The sequence below is a fragment of the Poecile atricapillus genome, chromosome Z (genome assembly GCF_030490865.1).
Source record: "Poecile atricapillus isolate bPoeAtr1 chromosome Z, bPoeAtr1.hap1, whole genome shotgun sequence".
Lineage (NCBI taxonomy): Eukaryota > Metazoa > Chordata > Aves > Passeriformes > Paridae > Poecile > Poecile atricapillus.
The window spans coordinates 53,522,642-53,550,113 of record NC_081289.1 but is presented as its reverse complement, the minus strand read 5'-3'; the positions used below and the strand labels follow the sequence as shown (position 1 = coordinate 53,550,113).

Here is a 27,472-nt window from a genome sequence, read left to right as displayed (position 1 = left end):
ACACAAATTTCTAAGGTCACCTGAAAGAAAGGCTGACATGGAGTAGAGCAGGTGCAGACAGCCAGTGAGGTAAAACAAGCCAGATGCAAAGCTAGCAGGCAAACAAGAAGGTAAGACCATATTTTTCATGTGACCCTACAGAGACTTGTTTAGCAGTTTGAGTCTATGCCAAATAGTTCACTGCACCTCTAAAAATTGCTTTACTTTAAGAGAGTAATCTGAAAGATCCCTGGACTGCAGTCAACTTAATATCACACATATCTGCATCTTCAAAGCATTCTCTTTGGCTCAACATAGCAATAGAATCATAACTATTAGTGGTTATTTCAACCTTGAGGTAATTTGATGCCTTGCTACCCCACCCACTAAGCAAATAAACCTACTTTGATGTCCCTTTAATGTGTCATAGAAGAGAAAAATAAAGGCCTTGTGCTTAACAGTGTGAAAGAGATTATTCTAAAGATTATAATTTTCAAATGAATACCAGGACTATATGTTGTATTTGTAGTCCATCCTTTCAGCTCCCTGAAATCCAGCAACTCTGATAACAGGGATGATTTGTCAAGGCATTTCCCTACAAAAAGGGAAATACTGTTTATTCCAAAGTCAGTCAGTTATTCCGAAGATATTTATTAGGATGGACTGGATCATGGTGGCCAAGTATCCTGCGAGGCTCTGACCCAATTCACTTCAACATCTATGGAGTTACATGAGAGGTGAGGAGTTGCAACTCACTGGACACTGGAAAAGCAGTGTTAAAGGCATGCAATAATAACTGAGACTACTGCTCTGTATATCAGACTATTTATTTTGCAACTCAGTTCCATTCTTACTCTACCTGTTGTTTAAAGTATACCCTAGTTCTGTTCTAAGCTCCACATGCTGCTGGGCAGACACTGAGCAGAAAACCCCACTTTTCAGAGCACTTGTTCCTCAGCCTAAGTATTTCAATCCTGCCACTAATTTCAGGGCCACTCATGCCTGTATTAGGAGGTGGAACTCAACCTGACAGCTAGGTCCTTTGCTATTTTAAAGGTAAGTAATGAGACTAAGGTAGATATATGGACTATAGGAACACTTTAATGTTTATTCAGGCAAAATATCACAGCAGATATAATAACTCTAGAGTAAACTGTAGATAGCAACATGTGCTCTCACTGGAATTCAAACACAGTAATCCTTTTATTGTCTTAATCCATAAATTTTAATGCATATGAGCAAGCAATCCTTGCATATCAATCTCAAATCTCATCTTTCACATTCATAGAGATACTAGATATATTTTAAAGTTAAATAACAAAAATGTAGCTTAGTATTCTTTGTTTATTCCTAAGACTATGTGGATCATACATAGTGTTGGAAAAAGCTTATTCTAAGAACTCGCTTAAATAAAGACCAATTTGCAAATTGTACCAATGACTTTGTACAGACATAATAATGTACACAGACATGTAAAAAATAGAAAACACACAGGAAAATATACACTTAATACACTTGAAAAATATTAAGATTTGGAAAACATTAAGACACCTGGGTGTACAGCACATGTAAACCATTTTGTGGTGACACCAGAACTGATGAATTGCACATTCACTGATACCCACTACAGTATAACAAAGTCAGCTCTTTCCTTTTCATAACTAAGTTGATGCTTCAGCAATAGGTTTTGGCTAAAAAAACCCCACAAAAACCCAGTTAATGCCTTAAAAACATTTATGTACAGAACAAGAACAGTAACAGCATGTGGATTTAAATGAGCTACAAAAAAAAAAAATCTTATCAGAAGCAGAACTGTAATACAGCTATCATTGATCATCTTAATACCAAAGACATCTGGCTGTATTTTGCATCTACTAATATCAATGATGATATTCTATCCTTCAGCTTTAAGGTTGTGCAGCCCTGGATTTCCAGACCCAAGAGAATATATTACATCATTTGCATATAATTACATTCTTTAGATAATCATATTGCTCAAAACCAAATGCTGATATTTTCAGTATTTACACACAGCTCCTGACCCATCTTTCATGTAGATCTCCATGCCAGGGAAAACCTTACATTGAAATCTGGGGATATTTTCTGTAAGCAATCAGCAGCATATTATAAAGAAATAGATATAATCATACCATCTCACTAATTTTGTCATTATCTAAATTAGAAGGTTTTTCAATATAGTGAAAGGTGTCTTAAATCAGGAATGCCAGATGCTGTTTTGGAGGATACACTCTATCATCTAGGATGCCAAACTCCATATTGCATGAGAATTTCCTGTTAAAACTTTACATTTCTTACCTGAAGAAGCACAAATTCACAGAACTATAGCTGGGCATACAGTCTGTTTATAGATACAGGATCTTAGGCAACTACAAAATGTTGTGTTGTGAATTGCTAGCCCTACTTCTATACAGGGTAGCCCTCTGTGTGCTACTAAGACAAGTAAGATGATAATTAGTTCTTTGCTTTGTTTTTTTATTTGTTGGAATTTGTTTATTCCCTGACATATTTTGTGGCTTCCTTTCCCAAAGCAAAAGCTAGTGGAGGATTATATGTAAATTGTGACAGAGAAGCACAACACAGAACTCAGTAGACCCTTGGTTAGACTTGCACCTGCCTGCTTAAAACACCCTTTTCTAATGCTTGGTGGTAGAGTGGTGCCTTGATTGCCTGCTGTGTGACTGGATGAATGAAATTCCATAAGTGGATATTCTGTAGGGACAACAGTCCTATGGGTTGCCACTAACCTGTCACCCAGCTGCTAATCCTGGACTGTGCACAGTTTCAGATCGGGCACCACAGCTGTGAGTGAGGGGGCTACCAGCACTGTGGGAGGAGACCAACACACAGCTTCTCCCTGGGATGTCACCCACAGGTCTGCAAACACTGGGGATGTAGCTGGCCTACAGCATGAAACTGCAGCTCACAGAAGGTCTGAACTGAAACTGGCATTCAGAGAAGGCCCTTGTCCATGCCAAGCAAGAGATGCTGGCAGTATATTTTGCTGCCATCATATCACACACTTTTTATGACAGATAAATTACCAGATCCTGAAATTCTTGTGTGTGCTTTTTTTTTAATGCTTGTGGTACTGGCTTCACACATTGGCAAGTGTTTTATAAAAAATCATTAAAGAAATGGCACTTCTGTGCAGGAAGAATAAATACTTGATTGGCTTATGGGAGAAGGTAGACACTGAAGCACTTACCTAAACATTCTTCCTGCATATGGAACTCTCCTAAACTAGGACCATAAATAAATTTATGTTAACAAATTCACTATATTTACATGTTACATTGAAACAGTTACAATCAGTCTCAAGTGTAGGTAACCTATCTCCCTATTAGCTTCAGAACATGCAAAAAAATAGAGTAGATATCTGTTCCATCTAAGATACAAAGAAGAGATGTGTTTTCACTAAAAACTAGAGTTCAAAACTGAGTATCATCAGTAAAATGCTAATAGACATTTTCGGATTCTATAAACCAAGTGCTGAAACAGAAAAGGTTTGATATGGAAGGGAAACCCATCCATATAAAATAAAACTCTTTCAAATGGAATGTAGTCAGTTTCTAAATACATTCAAATATTACAGTGTCTATAAATAGAAAAATAGATAGTGCTGAAGACCTAAAACAGCTCTTTTGCAAATGTTCAAGAGAATATATGTGTCTCTTTACTATCAATAATACGCGCTTGCTTGAGCTACAGCTGTTCTAGTTTTATGCAATCGTTCAAGTACCTTCCCCTCTTCTCTCCTTTGCAACCCTCCATCTTCCATTTTCACACAACAGTCACCATGGCATATCTTAATTTCATAAGGTTTTTGGAAAAAAACCCCACATGTCCTGAAGTCTCTTTGTGTGCATGCAGTCAATCAAAGACTTATCAAAGTCTTATCATAAATCCACAGTGGTCCTTCAATTGTCACTCAGGCAGTGGCACTTCCCTAGCCTTGGTGCTATATCCAAGAGAGGCTATGTGCTGACAAACTCCCTCTTATTTGCACAGAGCCTGCTGAGAAGGATTTCAGAATAAACTTGATTTATTGGACCTCGGACATGATATGGGGACTGAGAATTTGTTGCATAGTCCTGGAGTTCTGATGGTTTGCTTTGACTGCCGAAATATTTCCCCAGCGTATAGTGCCTTGATAACGTCATTGTTATGTGTGGCCTTTCTTCAGAGGGATTAGATTTCACCACCTGCAAAAGAAATGACATATGTGAGTGCTTTCTGCCTGCACCTAGAAAGACAGACATACAGCTGTGTGTGCAGAAATGCTGAGGCAGTTGTCCATGAAGTGGGTCCTGATACTCTTACCTTGAGGTGCAAGTTTCTCATAAACATTATTTTAATGGCCAGCTTCTAATGTTACAAACTCACTAAGAGTAAGATCTTAATTTTTGAAATCTACATGCATAGGCCCATTATACTCAGCCATTTGACTCTGTAGTGCCTTTGTGTATTAGACTGTTCTCCTCATTAGAGACAATTTACCTAAAACAATAAAATTCATACCCAACAGCTTGTGTGTATACTTTTAGCATGTGAAAAAACAAACTCATGACTGCTCCAAATTGTGGAAAGGTTTAAATCTTGCCCTGATACCAAGCACTTGAGGTACATATAACGTGTCTCAGCTATGAGCCCAGTGAGAATGCCTCATTCTATGATCTTGATGCAAACCTGACCCAGCCCCGCGGTGAGACGAAAACCCTCGTGTGTCGTGTTTCTCCAGGAAGGGAGTTACAGTGCCATTTAACACCCTCTCCCTGGGACACCATATAGACAGAACCACAGCAGGATTCAGTAACTTAGTGTTGAAGACTGCTTCACCTTGGGCCCTAAAACATGTATAAAGGTCAGGAATTATTGTGTTCAACTTGTATGGAATAAAACCATGCTCATGGAACTAACGAGTGAGAAAGTGAAAGGTAAGGTTGTCTGAAGCTTAACAATTGGGAGGGTGATCTCCTGTGAAATGCTGAAGGTCTGTCTCAGCGAATAGTCAGTTACCAGTGAATAATGAAGTAGCTTGGAGAGAGACAAAACTTAGAACCTGGCACATATGCGGGACAGAGGACCTCAGCCCAGGCAGGGCAAACCTAGAGAAGACAGAAAATGTGTTTAACTTATTTTTAAAATCGTATGTGTATGCTGACTTGATAGCTCTAATGCCCATCAGTTTTCCTGCTATATCAATCACAGCAGACACTTGAAAATGCAGAATTTGTTTATTAATGCACATACTTATGCAGAAGCATGTTAGCTTTTAAACATATAATGTAAACTGTCACTGAACAATCAGAATCAACATATATGTGGTGAAGCTCATAATAAAATAAATCATACGAAATTAGGTGTGAGTGAAGAAATAACATGTGCAAATGCTTGAAAGACTGAGAAGAGAGACTATGAGGGAGCTGCCAGAACTGAAAACAGACCAGGAATTATCCATGTAGAAAATTAATATATCCTCTGATCAATTTCATACAGCTAAGCCAAGGGCTATTATTTGTTTTCATGCAATTACTGTGGGTTCATTTTTCTAAATTAGTGCCTTAGATCTTACAATTATTTCAAAATGATGCCACCTTGAACCAATCACTCAAACTGCATTCCTGTTAGGCATAATCTCCCAGGAATGCAATCTAATGTTCACCCAGCCACTGGGATTAAGATACAAAAATCCCAAGGTTGCTAATTTCTGCGTAGTGATTATGATTTCACTGCCATTAAAATAGGAAATAAATCTGAATTTAAAAATAGCTTCTGTAATAATTGTATAATGCTGACCAATGTTCATAAGCATTTTTAAAGAATGAGTTAGATAAAAAACCAAGGTTTCATGTGTGCATAGAACTACAAGTTTGTTGGGCAGTGAGTGCCAGGGTTATGCAAGATATTTTGTCCCAGCTCAGTATAATCTCTTTGAAAGTACAGATCCCTTAGAAATCTGAGCAAAGATTGTAGAGTCTACAGAGATGGAGATTTCTTTGCTAGGAGGGTCACCTGAGACTGTCTGAAATAGCTTGGTGGGAATGTAAATACTTCTTCAGGCCTTTCAGAGAAAATAGATTTCTCTTCAGCCAGCTAGTTGGAATTAAATGAGAGCTGCTGAAGGCATTTCAGTTGTTGTTTTTTGACTGCACAGAATGGCCAGCCCTCCATTCTTGCATAGCCATACTTTAGCTTGGATGGCATTTACAGAGGGGTGACATTTTCTGAGACTCTAGGAATGACAGTTTTTAAGAGAAAGAAAGTGAAAGTACAAAGCACAAGATTTAATCTCTCATCTGGTTTCCGAAAACCTGAAAAGTGTTGGGGTTTTACACAGTGTTCTTGGCTCTGTCCTTGGGGGCAAAATGCCATTTTCCTGGTGCAAACTGCTTCAGCACCTAATGAAACTCCACTTGCCAGGATGCAGAAATAAGCTGATGACAAAACTATTAAAACCAATGAAGTAACAAAAGAACTCAAGGGCTTTCTTTTTGGTCTCCTCAAGAATCAAGTCTGGTTTTTGGTGCATGATGGATTCTACTGAGCCTATCTATGGCTCTTTCAGGCACAATGACCTCTCAAGCCTCATTAACAACAGCTCTGTGAGCCAAATTCCCCCCTGATCCTCCCCAGAAACACATACTCTGTTGAGATTCCTTCAGCAGAGAAGCAAGAACAAATCTGCACATGAGCTCATACAAAATGATGGAGGAGTACATGAAAAATGCTGATGACTGATCACGCCCTGCTGTTTTTCCACCCAGTTCCATACAAAGCATTTGAAATATTTAATTTTGAAGCTTTCTGTTTCACTCATAAGATCTGTGGAAATGGCAAACATCAGCAATGACCCACAAAAACCCCAGCATCTGTGTTCTAGAAAAAAAAGAGTCCATACAGCTCCCTCGGTAAAATGGAGGGAAGCATTTGCTCCATGGGACTATTTATCAATCACATGAATATCTACTCTGTGATTTACTCCCTCTTTTCCAGCTTCATTTGCACTGAGCTGTGTTTGTGCCTCTCAAGTATTGAGCAGAGTAGAGCACTGGTTAACTAACCACACCTGCTGCTGTTGGCCCCAAAGCAGGATAGAGGCCATGGCACTGGCCTGAAAACATGTGAACTGCTGTGGAGACTGAGTGGAAACCAGCTGTGAAGCTGACACATGGCACATGTGCTCATGTGAGTCTGATAACACTCCCAAAAAATTCTATAGATTTTAGTCAAGAAAGCGGGACTACCGGTGTGAGAACAAGCAATCAACACTTCTGTTTGTACAGTGGATCACTGTACAAATTACAGATGATTTTTTCTCAGACATAGGAAAACAGAGATATAGCATTAATATTGGTTCTTCAATTTTAATCTCCATTTTAATTGTATGTATGGTTTGATGTGAGTGTGCTGAGCTGTTTGGTTAGGAATGCATCAGTCAAACACTTGTGAGACTGAGTAAAAAGAGAAACTGAGTCCATGCAGAAGCAACAGATATATGACATGTAGCAAATAATACAAGGACCTGCAAACTGTGCAACATACTTTTTTATATGAGATACCTTTGCAGAAGGGCATGTTTATTTTTGTTTCACCACGCCAGCAGTTCAGCATGTCCTTGGGTGGCCTTGCACTGTGAGCAGTGACAGCCAAATGCCACCACACAAACCACTTTCCCACAAATTGTATTCAGGCGTAACTCTGAGTGACAGATGCTGACCTCACCATATATCTTCTTGTTTCTAAGATCTGACAGTTAAAATATCTTAAATACCTGGAAGTGATCTAAGTGTAAACTATTACCTCATGAAAATGGCAGCCACACTTCCCTTGCAGGAATTCTTTGTAACGTCCCATGGTGATGACAAAGGTGTCAACCACTTCATAGCCCAAATTTTTTGCTGTATCCAGAATAACCAAGTTTTCATTCCACAAGTTTTGTACTTCCGCCTGCATTCCAGAAAAAAAATTGCAATGTGTTGTCAGAAGGACTGTTTAAAGGTTATTGTGTCATTGAAAAAAATAGCAAAACTGCATTTTGAATAAACAATTATGTTATACTACAGACATGCATTACTATTAATTCACTCTTAAAAAAAGCTACTACTCCAAGACTGATGTAGGGGTTTTTTTCAGAAATTATAATTACTTTTCAGTAGATGTGCAGCTTCCTTTATAGGAAGATTTCATGATTGTTTAAAATACAATTCTTGGCTAATGGTCTTTAACATGTACTTCACTAATACGAAGTATAATTCAGAAAAAAGTTCCAATTAAAAAGTTCATCTGTAACAAATGGTAAAACTGCTCCTTTAAAGAAGAATTCAGCTTAAAATGAAATTCATTGAGGCAGTTGCTTAAAAGGGACTATAGGGCCATAGGTATCTTAAATATGGTTATATTGAAGAATGGATTATTATTTCTGAATATTCTTCAAGAAGACCAGGAATAGGAAAAAAAGTTAGCCATAAAGCTGGCAAGACAGTGGATTCAACACGGCAGACAAAAGGCCTTTGGAAGTTGCTGGGGTAATCCTGAAGCATACAAACCACATGGGTAATTTGGCATATGATTCCAATTATGAAAGGGAAAAGGATGTTGGTTATGCACTGTAGCTGATTTCTGGAGTTTTGTAAATTTAATGAATAAGAAAAAGAAAAAGTCTTAGGAAGCCTTTAACACTCTATCCTTCCTTCACATACTCTGGACTGAAGTTCTTCATCCTAGGATTGAACTTGACTGAAAACTATGACAGGACCTATGAAAATGTTTCTTCATGTTGATGACAACAATTTCCTTACTTTATTCTATTTAATACCTCCAGATAAATTAAGATTAAGATAAATTGTTTGAATCAATAAGAAGACATTCAGTAGAGACAAGGCAGATAGGCAGTACTAACACAGACAGAAAGAATGGGCAAAATCAGACAGGGCAGTCTCTGTGGCAAAGAGAAGGGTGGGAGTAGCAGGAAGTCACACACTGAATACAGCAGTGTGTTATGGTTGCTAAAAGACGTGGGCGCTAGTCCCCAGCGCACAAGGAGTACTGTATGTAATCTCTGAAAGGTAATAATTTTCTCTTTTCAACACCTGGGAATAGCTGGAGCATGACACACAGCACTGGTAGGCATCATTTACTCCGTTCTGCCTTCCAGTGCTTCTCATCCATGCATTTTATGTGTGTTCAATAGAGAATCACTGTCCAAACTGTAAACAAAAACAGTGAATTGAGAGAGTTACACAGTGCATTGAAATGAGCACATTTGTTACTCTGAGAGTCTTGGATATGATTTAAACCGATTGTAACATCCAATTAACGTGCAAATAATGCCGGATTCACCGGTACATTCCAGCTGCTCTGTAATGTCCTGGCTTCACAGGTGGGTTAAGATAGATTTATTGAGTTGTGCAAGCCAGACAAGTGAACTGGATTCAGCAGTAACCATGGAGGAAGCCTGGGGAGGCCCTATGCACGATGTAGTATGAGAAGCAATCTGTTTGTCTCCAGCACAATCTCTCAGTTTTGGCAGTAGGATTAATATTGGAGCGTCTTCTGCTTCTTGGGACAGCGGACCAAGCATGGCATCTCAAATGCTCTCTGACTGCAGCAGAATCAATGAAATAAGGAAAGTGGTTTGAATCCCTATTATTACTAAGCAGTATGAGCAAATACAAACATTAATATTCCTTTGATCCACTTAAAATGTGCTCAGCAGACATTGTAACATATTTTGACCAGACAGTAAATTAATGATGAAATGACAAGTCTTCCATGAAAAAGCACCCAAAATGTACTGTAGCTTACCTGTGATAGAGAATGGATTCCATCCACTGGAAGGTGAAAGCCCATCCCTATGGATTTGACAATTACCAGGATATTTGATAGATTTTCCCTGTTTTGCAAATTAAAAAAAAAACAAACAAAAAAAACAAGCATACACTTTTTACTTAAGAGACACATGAAAGGACAATGCATGTTTTATTTTTTTTCAAAGTCACTTAAGTACACACCTGTGAAAAAAACAAATTAAAAGTTCGTATTTTTTTTTTTTTGTGTGTTGTTTCCCATAATTTATCATATTAAAAATCTGAATAACACCAAGAACATAACATTACCTGTTTAACACCTTTTGGATAATTTGCAGGTGATTGGAATTAAGCCACTGAACACCACCTACAATTAATACCGTCTGGTCTGTGTTCTCCAGGGGACGTGATCTGAAACCCAGAAAAGAAAAACAACACATGTTGCTTTAAACAGATGGCAAACATTTTAACTACATTGCTTTGCACTTCACTGAACTGTATCTGGCACCCTGATTAGAGGCCTGATATAATTTTCAGCTATTTTTTAACCACACAATATGGTCTGTGCACATTACTGACTTTAATTGAAAAACGTGTTAAACACATTTGTGAATAGAATGATAATACAAACAAGGCAGATACAGAGTTTGTGCAGTACCTCTGCAGCAGCTGTTCTAGTGCTTTTTCAAAAGTCGGTCTTTGGTTTGCATTCATCCAGAACTGGGGGTAGTAGGAGTAACTGATAAATGTTTTCCCCTCATTGATATTGTGATAACATTTAACATCATGAGTCTTCTGCCATTCCTGAAGAGTCTTATTCACTCTTTCAATTAGATAATACATCATCCCTCTGTTGGTTGAGTCACCTATAAAAAGAATCTTCAAATGGAAAAAATATGACTTAGAAGTTGTAAAATCCAGAAACAAAAAGCTAAGGTAAGAATACAGCTAGTTGGGAGGTTTTTAAATGCTTCTCCTAATGTTCCAGAAATATCTTTGTGAACTCCCAGTACCCTGGCATCTTAATACGAAATTTGTCCTTTAGCAAAATCTGTGTGATTTGATTAATAAAAAGCTGTATCATATACTTTAAAGACAAAAAGTACAGGTTATAGATGGCTATAGCTGCAAAATTAGCCCTGCATCTTTCATCCTTGGTGATAATTTCTTTTGCTAAAGTTTATATTTACTTCTAATTGCTAGTACACAGTTGCTCTCATCATTGCTTGCAGCTTCCTGCTTTTTTCCCCTACAGTTTTTCATGTGGTTTTCTTCTACACGGTGTGTATTGGTCTTCTATAAATGGTATTCATTAGAATTTACACCAAAATAACACACACACCCCCACACTCCATGAAGGATGCAGCTACTGCCTTATTTGTACAAAGATGGTCCTTTCTGCACGTTCAAAGAGGAAAGAAAAGGGGGTTATTTGGATGGAGGATAATCTCAATAGAGTCCAGTCATGTGTGATGTGACCACCAGAAAGCATCATGGCCTGAAGAGAGTTAGAAATCCTGCCAGGATGACAGAAGTGCTTTAATTATAGCAGTCTCTGCTGGGCTACCCTGAACTTGCAAATGAATTAAGAACTCAAATATGGGTATGCTGCTACTCATTCTATGGATTCCTCTGAAAAAACAAACATCTCTGTATGGAGAGACCACAGAACCTAAAGTGTTGTGGGAATTCTTTTTAATGCTATTACCCTATTTTGGGTGGGTAGGACTGGCATTTCCTTCTGATGAAGCAGGTAACAGAAGACAAATTCAAAGAGTAGGAGAACCCAGGTTCACTGTGGTTTGCCACTGAAACTGTGTGCAGAATCAATTACCCCAATCAGTTCAGCCAGAATCCACAATGAGAAACAAATTTGTAAAACTGGGATTAAGAAACCCCACAGAGCCATCAGACAGTAACAGCCCTGTTCTCTGTACAGAAATACTCAGCTTCTCCTACCTCCTCTGTCAATCAGGATAGCTGGCATTCTGTAAGTTGGAATTTTGTTGTTTCATTTCTTAATTTGATTTGGAATTTGATGTTTTACCACTTCCACCTTGAACATTTGATTATGCAAATAAAACTCAGACTGCATAAGATGACATGTTTAAGGATATATTTCCAAAGATTTTTTAGAGATTTTATGTGGTAGAGGTATTTTGGACTACACTCATCTAACATTTTTATCTATCTATTTATCTATTCCTTTCAGGAATGTCACAGTTTTGAAAACTGATTCCACTTACCACTATTAACCTATTAACCTAAAAATAAGCCACAACAGCGTACCAGTGATACTTCCCACAGAAAAGAAGGAATTTCAGATGAACCTACCCTCATCTGATGCTAGGGCCAAGAATGAACATGGCAATGCCTTCAACTTCCCATGCCTTACCCATTGTGGGCTGCAGAGAAGCTCTTGACAGATTATGTATGGTAGCAAACAAATTAAAACTAGCCCTGAGCTCATAGAGGCTCTTCTAACTCCTGTCCTGGACCTCTCAAAGCCTCTTCATAGACGAAATTCATAAACAGCTGCTGTTCATGCTTGTATTGCACAAGCATTTCTCTCTCACCCAAGGGGGTTTCCAGCTTTTCACATCATGTCAGAAGAAACCTCTTTAATCAAGCATAACATGACTCACAGAAGTCAAGGATCCTTGCATTCATGGAAGAACTGGTTGGATATTCTGTCTTTCCTTCTCTGACAGACACACACATGCATAAAGTTATTTACAATTAGGAAGACAGTCCATGCTTAGAATATGTCCTAGTTCTAAAGTAGGTTAACTTGAGGTTTTAAGCAACAATTCTTTTAGGTTGCAAAATCTCTTGATTCTCCAGCCTGTATATATCCATGTCTCTTTAATCTCCATTTCATAAGCCCATCACTGTAGTATCTTGATGCATATCTATTTAAAAAGCAGTTCTCAGATATTCACAAGGCAAGGACATCATGAGCTTGTAATGTGGGTGAGAACATTTCTGTAAAAACCCAACATATCATTAGCAGAATAACAAACAGGCCCTACCAAGTTACACACATACAGCAGTTGGTAGAACATACAAGACTGCTTCTCTTCTAGTATCATATGACACCATTTCACTATCACAGCACATGGGAATTGCAAAGAAGCATATTCAGCTATTAATTACACAAAAGTGGCAGGTGGGACATTTTTATCTCATTCTAGTGTGATTAGAATTCTCATCATTCTCCTATCTATATTTGATCTAATCTCATCTACTACTGATTTCAAATAGCAGATCAACAACTTCCATGGAAAAAAAAGAAGAGAAGAACCACAGCCAATGTCAATGAACATGATGAACAGATGCCTTTTTTGCCGACACTATACATTCACTAGCAGTTTAGGTGTGAAGAGTCATGCCAAACATTTCCTAAGTCTCAAACACTGCAGAGCATCAAAGACTAAGATCTCTTTCTCTCTTTTTTTTTTTTTTTTGTTTTGTTTTGTTTTGTTTTGGCTTGTTTTCTTGTTTTGGTTTGTTATGTCAAAATTAGAGCAAAACACATACACACACCCCGGTCTACACTATTACATGATTTAGCATTTTAGGGCTTTGAAATTTTTCTATACCTACACAGATACATATACATAAACAGTGGACTCATGAACAAATTTTCAAGTCTGCCCTGGGGTACCTTTCTGGTCAGGTCTGGAGATGGAAGGGCATTATGTGCAGTCATTTAATAAACCCCTAGCAGAGGAAACAAATTAATTACAATCATGTGTTAAAGTGGCAGCTCTAGTCTGGAAATGCCATGATACTGGGCATTATATAAAAGTATCAGGTGGGTCTTAGCATATTACTATTGTTTTTCTGCTGTTCTGAGAATGAGAAATAGGTGACAGGAGTCAGAGCAGATTCCTTTAGAGCAATTAGCATAACTAGATGAAACAGACAACTGTTAAGGCCCTGACATACTTCTTCAAATATCATCACAAGATTGATGAGACTGCCCTCAGCCTATTTCCAGATCAGATAAGAGAAAGATAGCAACATCACACTGGTAAGAATACAGGTTGTACCACTAGGGAAATTCACCTACTTTTAGAAACAGGTCTGCTAAAAGAATAGTCAAGCCTTCCTGCAAGTGGGAAAGGAATAAATGAGCCAAAGTGGACTTGTGGTTGTATAGAAAGACAGGGGAGAAAGGGGAGGACATTCTTAAAGATGTCAGTCAGTTATAGAAACCAGATAATACAGTCATGAAGTTTTTGATTATTCAGGTAGGTACATCAGGACTGTATCACCGGCATTGTTTAACTCTGTCTCTGTCTTCCAAGGTGAAATCACAGTTTTTTTGAAAAGTATGAAAACTAGGACTGCAGTGTGTGAAACCTATGGTCCCTGCCCTCTAGCTCTGAGAGACAGCTCTAGTCTGCAGTCATCATGGGACAATATCAGCAGCCATCCTCTGGAGACTGTGTGCTGGGATTTTGAAGGGAATGCTCTCTCATAAGTCTAAAGAAGATCTCAGATAGAAAGATAGCTGTACATTTCTTGTAATGTGATGCACCTCTGGCTGGTGGATGCTCAGCACATCATCAGTATGTCTGATCACACGGCATCCATTCATTAAGATTTTGTCTGCATCCAACAACCTGCTTCAAACCATTGGTTCAACCATGATGTGAAATGTGTAAATCTTGGGAAAAAAAATCTAAATTCTTCTTTTTCTTCTCCTCAAAAGAAAAAAAAATAAAATTGCAGTGGATGAAGAGGAAATCTGTAAGTAATCCTACCTTCTTTTCAAACTGCCCTTGCCCTGCCAAATGGATTTTGTTACTGTATGCAGGCCATCAAAAAGCATCTTTCAAAGTCCACCTTTTCCAAGTCAGCCTCATTTTTAGCAAATTCTTCGAGGACTCAATGGCTAAAATAAGTGGTGTTTAGCCTGAGGAAGAAAACCTATGTCCTTCAATTAGCCCGGGAGTTCTGATGAATTAAAATAATCTCTCAATGTGATTGAACATATGGTAAATAAAACCACATTTATTTCTATACAGTTAGATGAACTCATGGTAGTTGCATGTGGTATGTAGTATTTAATACGTTTTGAACAAAAGTCTCTACAGATGATTCTGTATTTACCTCTATGATAATAATGAGGGACATGATGGCTTAGGTGTATAGACTAAGCCATATCTCATTTTTTTTTACAGGTCTGCAACATGACTTAATCATGTACTGTTCAAGTTGATGGGGCAGTTGTCTGCAGGATGACTAAATGATCAGACAAACATAAGGTTATAATTTTACCAGACAAAGAACAACACTTCCACACAGATGTTGTCACTGTCTTCTGTTGCAAATATTTTGTGTGAAAAATTCCATTATAGCTTAAAAGGTTTGAAAGATTGTGTAAGCATAGTGGAATTCACTTCTTAACCAGACCTATCATTAAAAATTAACCACACTTGGGAAATTTAAACACCTGTAAGTTCAAAACACTACTTAACTCTAAAATATTATTAATAAATCAGAAGTTAAAATTCCTGTTTTAACAGCTGAATTTTAAGTACTTCAGCAAATATTGCCTTTTCATATTTCCTGTTCTTAATTACACATGACTCAATGGTATTTTATTATAAGACTAAACTCTGGTTAGTATTTCTCAATGATAAGCAAAATATATATCCCTCCTGCTTTGAGGCCAACTTTCTATATACTGCTAATTGGATAAATAATAACCTGTTAGAACCCATTTTCCTTCACCTATTTTTAAAAGTACAAAATCAATCTTGTACAAAAATCAAAGCATTATCTTAATAAATTTGTATATGTCTTATAGAAAAAAGTCATTAATCACAGCTAAAGAGATTTTTTTGTCAACATAATACAGATAAAATATTTTATTATGATGAACGATTTATTTGATTCAATTAGGACATATGTATGGAGTCCCCTATGAATGAGATAGTCAGCATCTCATTATCCTTAAAGTGGAAGAGAAAAAATGCTGCTGATATTAAAAGTGGACTGAAAGAAAATCTACTCAGCCAGAACCACCTTAACCTCAGCATTTCAAAATTTTCCTGTTTACTATATATGAAATACAAACATATGACTGACCATTCTTGCTAACACATCATAAAGCAAAATAAGGCCTCATAAAACTGTTTCTGTGCATGTACATATTTTCTCATGTCTCCACCAGCTTGAGTTATTGTTTCACTACAGGTGGTCCTATGTTTTTATGAAACCAAGTGTCCTGGTTTTGGGTGGGATAGAATTAATTTTCTTCCTAGTAGCTGGTACAGTGCTGTGGTTTGGATTCAGGATAAGAATAATATTGGTAACACCTTGATGGTTTTGTTGTTGCTGAGCAGTACTTACATTAAGTCAGGGACTTTTCAGCTTCTCATTCTTCCCTGACAGAGAGGATGATGGCACAAGAAGCTGGGAGGGGACACAGCCAGGACAGCTGACCCCAACTGGCCAGAGGGGTATTCCAAACCATATGGCTTCATGCTGAACAATAAAACAGGGGGGTATTGGTTGGGGGACTGCTGCTCTGGGATGGGCATCAGGCAGTGGGTGTTGAGAAATTGCATTGTGGATTACTTTGTGTATTTATTAATATTTCCCTTCCTCTTCCATTCTACTAAACTGTCTTTTTCTGAACCCTCGAGTTTTACCCATTTTCTGATTGTTTCCCTCATTCCTTTGGGCAAATGAGTGAATGGCTGTGTAGCGTTCAGCTGCCTACCAGGTTAAACCAAAACACACAGAAACAACTTAGTTCAAACAGTTTTATATGCACACAAACAAAAATAGCAGTTAATGATGATGTGAAATCAATTGGAACTCATATCCAGGGAAATGGATTTTGATTACAGAGAAAGATTATAAAGCTCAGTTGAGCTTTGGAAAACAGATCAATTTTATTATAAGAAATAGAAACAGCCTGGAGTTAGAAAGCAAATTAGAAAGCATTATTAAAGGCTTAATTATGTTGCAGGTAGGAAAGAAGTGCTCTGTTTGGGTGACCATAAATACATTTCAGAAACATTGACAAATGAATACAAGAAATTAGGGACCAAGAGATATCTGCTGCCTTTTACCATTGTTCTATGAAACACAAAAAAAATAGAAGGGTTGCACTTAAAAACGCAGTTGATCTTCCATGTGCTACATCTCAGTCAAAAAGAGCATTCACTTTACATCTTAATTCATCACTTGCTGAAATGAACACAAGTCAGGAACACAGCCCTGGTTAATTGTTGCATGTTTCCCTTCACATCCATTAAAAGTAGAAATATAAGTAGGCTTTTTTTAGTCTTTTTTTTTTTCTCCCTTATAAAACTAATAGAGAAGCACATGAAAACAGCCTCCAGCTGATAAAGTTGAAATCTAACAATGGTATAGAGATTAACACCACCTATTTAAATTAAAAGATGCAATCACAGACTTATGCTGTTTATATCTTAGCATGATCATAGAATCATGGAATGGTTTGGGTTGTAAGGGACCTTAAAGATCATCTAGTTCCAGCCCTTGGACATGTGCAGGGAACCCTCCAGTAGTCCATTTCCCCTTGTCCTATCACTACATGCCCTTGTAAAAAAGTCCCTCACCCTCTCTCTACTAGCTCCCCTTCAGATAATGGAAGGCTGCTCTAAAATCTCCCCAGAGCCTTCTCTACTCCAGACTAAAAAGCCCTAACTCTGTCAGATCCTGTCTTCATAGGAGAGGTGTCCCAGCCCAGTGATCCACTCATGCATGAGTCCCTCCTCTGGACTCATTCCAACAGTCAGCATTCTTCCTTTTGTTGAGGACCCCGAGTGGAACACAGTACTCCAGGCAGGGTCTCAGCAGAGCAGAGGGAGAAAAGGACTTCCTTCAGCCTGCTGCTCACAGTGCTTCTGAGGCAGCCTAGGGTATGGTTGGCTTTCTGTGCTGTGAATGCACACTGCTGGGTCATGTTGAATTTTTTGTCCACAAACACCCCCAAGTCCTTCTCCCAGGGCTGCTTTCAGTCCATTCTCTGCCCAGCCTGTATTTGTGATTTGGATTCCCCTGACACAGGTGCAGGACCTTGCACTTGGCCTTGTTCAGCTTCATGAGGTTCACAGAGGCCCACCTCTCAAGCCTGTCAAGGTCCCTCTGGATGGCATCCCTTCTCTTCAGCAAGTCAACTGCACCACACAGCTTGGTGTTGTCTGCAAACTTGCTGAGGGTGCACTCAATTCCTCTGTCCACGCCAACAACAAAGATGTCCTGTGTAAGGGATTTTGAACTCCAGAGACCAAAGTTACACAAGCTGGATATTCAAAACCTCTGAATAAAGAGGCACATGGGTTAGTTGAGGCCATTTTGAGTGGACAAATGAATGAGATCTGTTGTTCTTAGCTAACTTAAGCAAACAACAATGTAAATCAAACAGCATTCCAGATCATTTCAGTGTCCTCACTTGGGTTGAAGACTTTTTGCCCTTTTGTTTGGCACTCATGCTTTTTTTTGACATCTGCTTTTGTTTCCATCATTGAAACCTTCTGCTTATTTTATTATGGAAACTATGATATCTTCAGTTTATGATGTCAGTGATCTCTTTAGTACTTAGAGACAAAGTATATAATAAATCAAAACTAAAATCACAATTGAGAATATATAAATATTTACAGATGGCTATGAAAATCTCTTTTAAAATAAACATGTATTTGTTCACAAGAATTATATCTTCCTACTACTCAATAGCTCATTTATAAAAAGTCCATTTTGCTTAAACCTATATAACACAGACAAAAATCTTTTTCAGTGAGTAAATGAAACAAAAAATATTTTTCTACTACATTTCTTGGGCAGTGTAAGGTAATTCCAAAGTTTGACTTATCAAAGGCAGAATTGGGATCTTATTGGCTAAGAAGGGAACTATGTTTATTCATCTGACTTGGGCAGGAATAAAGCCTCTCTTAATTCTTAAGATGTATTGACAAAAAGGAGTTGATCCAGGCTCTACATTTATTTATCTGGTAAAAGAAGCAAAAATGCTATTGCAAAATTTCAGACAAAACTAAAATCACTACAAAGTTACGACAAAAATAACATCTGAGAGAAAGAGATAGGAGAAATATACCAAAAGGGGAACATGCTTTGGAGTGATGACTTTAAAAGAATAAACCAATTCAATATACATCTGTGCAAAGGTTACAGAGGTAATTCAGCAGATTTCTACAGAGCAGAAGAGGTTATCAGACAGTGTCAGGAGGCTTCCGTAAAAGACACATAATGGGAAACAAGTGCTATTAGTTACAAAGATTTTTCTCAAGGTGTTAATGTAACTCACTTAGGATCTGGCTGTCATCTGACATTATAATAGATCAGTGACCTCAGACAGTTAGAACATTATGGAATTTGAATTAAGAATTTAAGCTTCACAGACACTCATTTAATTTACTTGGTTTTAATACACCCTTTAGAAATTCTGTCCTGTTTTTGACACTCATGAATATGAGTGGTCAGATTTGGGATGTGTAAATGTCAGCAAATGCTCTCAGCAATATCCTGGCAATCCACTTCCACAGTGGCATACTGTTCCTCTGCTGTCCTTCAGTTGCCTGACCAAAGGGTGGCTGCTTGTCAAAGCAGACTGATTTCCATTGAAATTAAAAACTAAAGCAAAGCAGTCAAATTCTTGAATATTTTTTTCTGTGGTTGATCCAGAAGAGCTTGTTTTGTACATGAGAAGCAAATTAATATTCGCCTTTGTCATAAAAAGAATTTTTTTTGAAAAATATTCTAGGAGTAACCTGCAGCTGTATAGTAACAGAGAAGACCACAGGGAGAAATAAAACAAAATGGCAATAAAGTACTTTGTGCAGGGCAAGAAATTTATCAGAAATTAAGGAGAAAATGTTAATTGAAACACTACTATTTTTGTATTTGTCTATATGGAAATGCTCTCAGATTTTATCAGAATGCCACTTTTAGTAACTATATTCTTACCTAGGCAATACACTTTAAAGAGCTTTATAACAATTAATTACTTACTTTCTGGATACTTGTATCCTCAAGTACTTGTACCTGAGCCTCAGATCAGAGCTCTCTCTCAACAGTATTACAGTCATAGCATGCTTATTAAGGAGACCTTGTATTTCCAAGCAACCACTTTAGAAGCTTCACTAAAAGAAAAGAATGTGCAAGAAGACTCGGTAAGATTAGTGTGCACAAGCAATGCCATGCATTAGGTATGCAGCAGAAGAAAACCAACTTGCATGTGAGACAAAACTGTGACAAAAATGCAACTACGTCCTCCATTTGTGTCCTTGTGTGCTCACTGCAGGTCTGACTGGTAATCACATACACCATAGGTCTTGAAACTCCAGTGGTGTGACCTAAGATCCTCTGTGAAACAGCAGCAGTCAACTGTGTCTGCATATAAGGGTAAATTACTGACAAAGGTTGGTTTTCATCCCTGTGAACTTTTCACCCAAATACTTCTCTAGTTAAAAAAGGATTTTTGTCACATGTCAATCTTAAAAATATTTTTAAAACTTCAGGACACTATTTACCCAGGACTCATTTACCCAGATAAATGAGAATGATTTAAAATGCAAAGCCTGGTACATACCCTTCTGCCCTCCACGCAGCGCTGGAGCTCGGGCTTGGCCAGCACGGAGTATCGGCAGCCGTGGGGCTGCCAAGTTATTTCTCTCCAGTCGCAGGTCCTGTTGTCAGAACAGCTGAGGCAAGGGACAATCCATTGCCCTGAAAAACAGCAATGAATATCAGCACCTCTCAGTATTCTTCTGAGTAGTTTTATTATACAGGAAGCAAGATATTTTTGAGTATTTTACTCATGTATGAATAAAAAAAAATTCATAAGGGAGTTTCCCCTAAATTAAATGCCCTCCAACCCTTTGAAGAGACTATTTCCTTTCACTGTGTTGTGCCCTTTTCATTTAGCTAGGGTGGGAGTTTTTTCCTTTCTCTGAAAGAGCTACAAATGCTCAATTTTGACAGCCATTTGTGGGTTCATTTCTCAGTCCATGTTGCCTTTCTTGTAGCAGCTTGTCCTTTCTCAACAGAAGGGATATGAGAAAGAGAAAATGGGTGAGGAGGTTGAATGCAAAAAGAAAATATTCATATTCAGACATGTCTAAAGATTAATTCTCATCTACAATAAAACACCTAAAGGTTGGGTGTATGGTTAAGAGAAATTGATATAAAAATGAAGATTAAGACTTTCCTTCCAAAACACTAATTTTCTTTCAATTTGTGAGAATTCAGAGAACTGTCCCAGATGACACAAATACATTTCAGAAGATGACAGTAAGGTCAAATAAACAACAGATGTGATTTATTAGAGCCTGATATTATTTACAAAAATGATTTTGAAGATTAGGAGCAAAAACTGGCATTGCTAAAAATCAGTGGGTTTTAGTAATCCTTTATCTAAGGTTAAATGGTTTTGTTATTTTGGTTTTCTAAAACTATTCCTTTCCAAAATCTTACTGGAGGCTTGACAGATTTAATTTCTGAAGGAAGACAGAAAACTTTTGAGTTGCCTTTGTATTCAAATGAACAAAAGAAACACTTTTTCCAGCTCTTATAAGTACACAGTGCTGACAGTATCTCCCAGTACCTATGCCACTGCCAAAAAACCTACTTTTGCTCTTATTAAAGGCATTACACAAGGAAGAGTGCAGAGGCCTAAGGTCCTTGTGTCAATGCTATCGTGCCTTTCTATCACAGATGGGTTTCTCACCACAGCCCAGAAAACAGCCCCAAAGTCAAATGTTTGGAGATCAGACCTGGCCTTAGAGTGGCTGCCCACCACCACTACCAAGGCAGCAGCTCAGCAGCCAGCTGTGTCTGATGGATTGCTGCTGCGGGATGCCACAGCAAAGAAACCCAAGGCTGCCTATTGGCATTTCACCTGGCCAGGGACTGAGGGGGAGGCTGAGTTTAGAAACGCTGAAGAATCCCAGCCTTGGGAGAGTCAGCTGCTACCTCAGGAGCAAGGGAATTTCCAGGGAGGCAGCCTGTGCTTGCACTTAGGCAAAAGTCCAAGTGACTATGTTTTGGTAAGTAGCAGGGTGAGTCATCGTAGCAGATAAAGAAGTCCTTCCAAATAAAATCATCAAGAATTTTTTTATATGGGAGCCTGCACGGATATTCATCTAAGCGATGAATACATCCCACAGTGCCGCAACCATGCGATACCAGTTTCTGCGTACCCTTTACAACTGCCTCTATTTCAACATGCACCACCCTCAGATGCACTTGTAGATGATATGGAGAAAATTATAGCAGACTGAACCTAAACAAACCCCTGGACAGTGGCCTTGAGCACACTGTGATTCAGTGAGCATAACCCAGCTTCCCCTGTTCGCGTGGGTGTGGGGACTCGTGGAGGCTGTGATGGGCAAGTTCACAGCATGGACAGAGGAAGGAGGGAAGGAGGGACACTCAGGACCATGGTGGGACGGTACAAGCAGGAAGATAGAGATACCCCACTCTTCTTGCTCAGAGGAGTTTCAAACTTGCATTTTTCTGTATCCTAGTCATGCAGCTATTAGGGGAAATATTCCCCACTCAGTTAAGGACCACTTTAAAGTTCAAAATTCATTAAGACACGAAAATAGCATGCTTGTAACCTGGTAATTTTTGTGTGAAAAGAGAGATCTGAACTCTGGTCCCTAAGAGAGATCCCATGTAGAATTTTTATCGAAGGCTTAAATTGAATTTTTATCTGAAGTTATCAGGTTCTGGAGCAGGGAGTTCTCTTCCAAATGAATACTCTCCTCAGCCAGGATGCCAGAGGCTGCATTTAGACAATTTCTTTTACTGTAGCCTCCCAATGCTGTTGTGAGTCCCTTACTCATGCTGACCCTCCTTCGATGTTGAGGTCCCTTGTTCCAAGCTGTGGTTGCCTGGCCAGCACTGGGGCAAGGAATACTTCTACCCTCCAAGATTTCTATTACCTCTTGTGAATCCTGCTGTTGGCTTCCACTTTGCAAGCCATGACTAAATGATCATTCCCAGCTTCACAGCAGTCTCATGAGGAGACTGAAAAGTGCTAGTTCTCCGATAACCCAGCAATAGGTGCCATGGAAACACCTGCTTTGTACCTTTTGAGTAATAGAGCAGGGACAGAATGGTTGGGTGATTTAAAGTCTGGACTCAGACCCTGCCACTACTGTAGAGATCTTAATAAATGATCTGAGAGATGTTTCAGGCAGTGACATATCTTTTAAAATTATATGAAAACTCAGTATTTTTTTCCTGATATTGCAATTTTTCTTTCAACCCAAATATATAAAGTTCTGGCAAAGTCTAAAACATATGAGATCCCTCATTTTATGGAATTTTCTTTTAAACATCCTATACTTTTATGAGCTGATTTGGTTTAAGGTAATAAACTAGAAAAGTAGAACTCTATAAAATGAATATTGAGGAGCCAAAATATCTGATCAATAAAAGTTTAAACTTTGGCAACAGAAAGTGATAAGTAACTTTTGAAAAACTTCTTTTAAATATTTTGGTTTATGTTTAATGGCTCCCTAGGTATATTAAAAAAAACATAGGTCAATTTTTGGCATATGCAAAAGGTTATTGGCAAATGAAAAAATATCTGAGAACACAGATATATGGAGATAAATTCATATTTTTAGGAAGCACTACCATTTAATACTAACAGAATAATTCTATTGGTTTTATTTTTTATTTTTATTTTTGCATAGATTTTTTAAATGATGCATGTAAATTTATGCACTTAAATCCAACTGTTGTGAACTTTTCCTGTTTCAATTTCCCAGTTGCTCAATGCATTCTTAACCTTCAAAAACAGGATCGTGTTAAAAGATAAAATTAATCTCATCAAAAAGAAGACAACAGTGAAAAATTGCTAATATTAGTTTGGAAATTAGGCTTATATTATATAGTAATTTGAAGTTGCTCTTTCCTCACTTATATAAGTTAACAGCACACACTGCAGCTTTCAGCACAATTTCGATCAGGCAGCATCTCGTCGTGCTTCAGGCAAAAGCAATAACATTGGCTCTACCAGACAAGGGCAAGTTTACCAACATTTAAGTGAATGAGAGCAAGAGAGACACACTGTTAGTTTCTTCACAAATTAAAAATTGGCACAATCTAACTTATATGAAAACCTGTAAGTAGGAGGTTTCTACAGGAAGAGCAAAAGCTGGACTTTTGGCTCATTAGTTATCAGTTGTATACATAAATCTTCTGCTTAAGATACGAGATTAAACATTGCCAGTACTCCCTAAAACTGTTCTCATAAAAGGGCATGAAAAGAAATATACTTTCAAAATAATTAGCTAGGATTGTTTACTTTCCATTTAAAAAATATTAGCCTAAAATTGGAAGTTTTAACCAATAACGGCCGTACACTTCATTTGATAGCTTTGCTTTTTCTTTCAGTCTCTTCTATTTTTATTTATACTTTTACATTGTCATAGTCATAATTAAACATTTTGCTTTCAAATTTAAAATCAAGGTTTTTCTATAGTGCCAAACAATCATCCATATAAAGAGAAAATAGTATTCTAGCTTTCTAATTCAAAATCTAAATATTTAACCTACACTGATGCTGATTTGTTGACTGATCACTAGTTTACTTCTGTATTAGGTGTTTATTTGGTACCCTAAGAACTTTAGAAAGCTTTTTCTCTGTGAATAGGATACGGGAATATTTTTCTTTTTGTTCTAGCTGTATTTATGAAAAAACAAAAGTATAAACTATTCTTAAAAGGACATTATTTGCTACAGAATAGCCTTAGGCCTATGGATTTATGTCCAAACTGAGATTTACTCCTTGTAACCAAAGGACACATTCATTTTGTTGGACATCAATTCATGTCTCTGCTGCCAAATCCAGACAGACATTGAATGCAGAGAGACATCACACAGAATTATTTTAAACTGGATGCAGTGCTAGGAAGAATGGAAAATGGGATTTAATTAAAATATATGTGTCACAGCAACAGAAAATTAGAAGTGAATCTCTGATATCTTACACCCCAGATTTTGTTATTGCTACAAACCACATTTCTACAGACCACAGTAACCTGATTCACCTGCAGGAATTTAGCACAAGTTGGGTTCTCATGGTCTCTTTCAGTTCTCTCTCTTTCCCTCTAAGCCAAACACACGGTTAATGTTTGCTGACTTTTTGTATTATTGGTAGTGCAACAATACTGGCCAAAGAGCTAATTTTGATATGATAGTCTGGTTCAAGCTGGATGTGAAACAAAAGAGAACTTTGGAAAGAAGAAAACATTTCTTTGGTAGAAGAAAAATAATTTCATTCCATGATGTAAACAGGAAGGAAAGAAGCTTCCTCTGTTGTATATTCCACTTTGCATTTATTGATTATAAAAGGGACAGAGAGAGAAATTGTGCAAATTGTGTATATTTGGTAAGGTGTTGAGCTTCCTCTAAAAATAGTGCCATGGTGACTAGGAGAGGAGGATGTCACTTCTGTCTTTGGTTGGACCCTGAGTTACTGTCTCTGCTCCACATCAAAGGATTAGAAAGGAGTCATGAAATCCTGCTTGCACTGAACTATAAAGCAGCTATCTAAATTTTACCATTAATGTCAGAAAAAGTAAGGTTATATCTTTATCTCTGCTGCTCCACCTCAGCCTCTGTACAAGTCTGAGGACAGTGTATGACACCTACTGACTTCTGCAAAATTTTTGAGCTGTCTTCTGAGGGGAAATGACATTGCTTGGCTTCTCTGAAAATTTAACTTATTTAAGAAATATTACTCCTTTAGCAGGGAATTTGCCATTTGCCATTTTTTGTTTCCAGGATCAGTGCATCATTTGGCTGCTACAAATTTGGAAGGATTTTCCAAACAAAGCCACACTTTCCCATTCCAGTTAGAAGGTGAGATGCACTATACAGCCACTTGTTGCCAGACACTGCAAACCCCTGCTCTAGGCTCATTAGACACCTGTTGGCAATATTCACTTTATAAGCACAATTTATTCTTCCCTGTTTAATATACTTGTCCTTTGAATATACATCTCCTGAATTTTCTTTGGACTTTAATTGTGTATATTATTCACAATAAGGTTGTAAAAGATACTACATTCAGCCTCCCTTAGCTAGATTCAGTATTCAAAAGGAGTATGTTGTATATCAGGAGAATGAGATTGTCTACCTGAGGAAGGATTCAGTGGATTTAGTTTGGGCTTTCTGGTTTTGAACTTTATGTCCTGATATTGTTGCATAGGATAATACACAACTTATGTGAATAAAATACGCTGCTAGGAACAACAGTGTCTCTTTTGTGTATTCCCTCCATATAAGACAAATTTACTGGTTGCCTCTGTTTCACAAGAAGTGATGCATTCAGGCAGTTCCCACATTCCTGTAACTTTTTATTGATTATTCAACGAGTTTCTGCAAATTTACTGCTGTGAGGGCCTGCTCCTGTTTATGGCAAGATAAAGAAAACAGTTGTGTCAGTAAACCACAGAGGACTGTTGGTTTATTTTTCATTTCTCTAATAAAGAATGGAACAAAATTATTTACTGTCTAATACAGCAACTTAAACATGAACAGCAACTTAAATATGAACAAGACCACACACCTGAGTAGTTAAAGTACCTTGAAGAAATCCTCATGCAACTGTGACTTTCACATGAGCACCTGCTTGACAAAATCTGTTGTAATCTGAATTCTCACTAAACCAAAGGCACATCTTGATTTTATTGGTTATCATATAATGTTTGATTTGTCCATCTTGTGTTTTAAGGTATATGTGAAATTAAAAACTAGTTTTGTGTTTCTAACATAGCAGTGGAAATATAAAATTCAAATGGATCGATGGAATGTATTGAATGGATGCAATTGTGTTCTTTTTCTAAAGTAAATTTTATTTTGAGTAGATAATCCCTTTTATTTAGGATAAAGCATTTTTATTTTAAGTGGTTTTGATGGAATATTCCAATGACTTTTAAAGACTACATGACAATAACACACGCAGTGGTGGATCACTGACTAGAAAATTATCAAACAAAAAATTCTCACATAAACAAATTAACCTGATTTTAAAAATCAGTAACTGTTACAAGTGATTGGTTCAATTTATTGTGCACAGGTTTGTGCATGTCTGTAGCAAAGAGTTAATATTGTTTCTAGTTTTTCTTTAATGAGTTGCATGAGCTAATTTTCAGAAAAAAACAATGGAAATAAAGTACAAACCTTTTGTGTCTCCAGCTTCACAGGTCTTAAACATTGTCTGTGAAATTGCTGAGAGGTATTCATGAGAGAGAGGCTGCAAGCCACAGGACTCCTCTGGGCGAATTTTGGAAGCACAGTCCTAAATTAAAATAGAATCTGTGAAAATGACAGCACTGTGCCCATACACATTGCCTTGAAATCCTCTTCAAGAGTAAAAAAGTTATTTGGGGTGGTTCTGCAATTACTTTAGCCTTAGCTCTTCAATATATAATTTAATATGAATTTAGAATCCTTTTTCCATTCAGACCAAGGTTTTGCAATAAATTTTCCCAATCCACAGTAAACATACAAGATACTACATTTGCTAAAGATATAAGGAAATTTATTAAGGCAAACATACATACCTTTCATGTAACATCCTGTGGTCTCTACATATTGTATAATCTCAACCTATTTGCCCTTAGGAATTTTATATG

General features: G+C 37.6%; 1 protein-coding gene across 2 annotated transcripts in view; it reads right to left on the bottom strand.

Annotated features, from left to right (window-relative positions):
• Nucleotides 1-1,305: 1,305 nt before the first annotated feature.
• Nucleotides 1,306-27,472, bottom strand: part of LOC131592688 (cadherin-like and PC-esterase domain-containing protein 1) — a 147,876-nt gene continuing 121,709 nt past the window's right edge. For both annotated transcript variants that reach the window (XM_058864370.1, XM_058864369.1), the window contains 7 exons: nt 27,018-27,135; nt 20,407-20,543; nt 10,465-10,685; nt 10,116-10,217; nt 9,805-9,892; nt 7,801-7,947; nt 1,306-4,202 (listed from right to left, as the gene is read on the bottom strand). In XM_058864370.1, the coding sequence (XP_058720353.1) occupies nt 3,975-4,202; nt 7,801-7,947; nt 9,805-9,892; nt 10,116-10,217; nt 10,465-10,685; nt 20,407-20,543; nt 27,018-27,135 (1,041 nt within the window). In that variant the 3' untranslated portion in view covers nt 1,306-3,974. The remainder of the gene's footprint in view (nt 4,203-7,800; nt 7,948-9,804; nt 9,893-10,115; nt 10,218-10,464; nt 10,686-20,406; nt 20,544-27,017; nt 27,136-27,472) is intronic.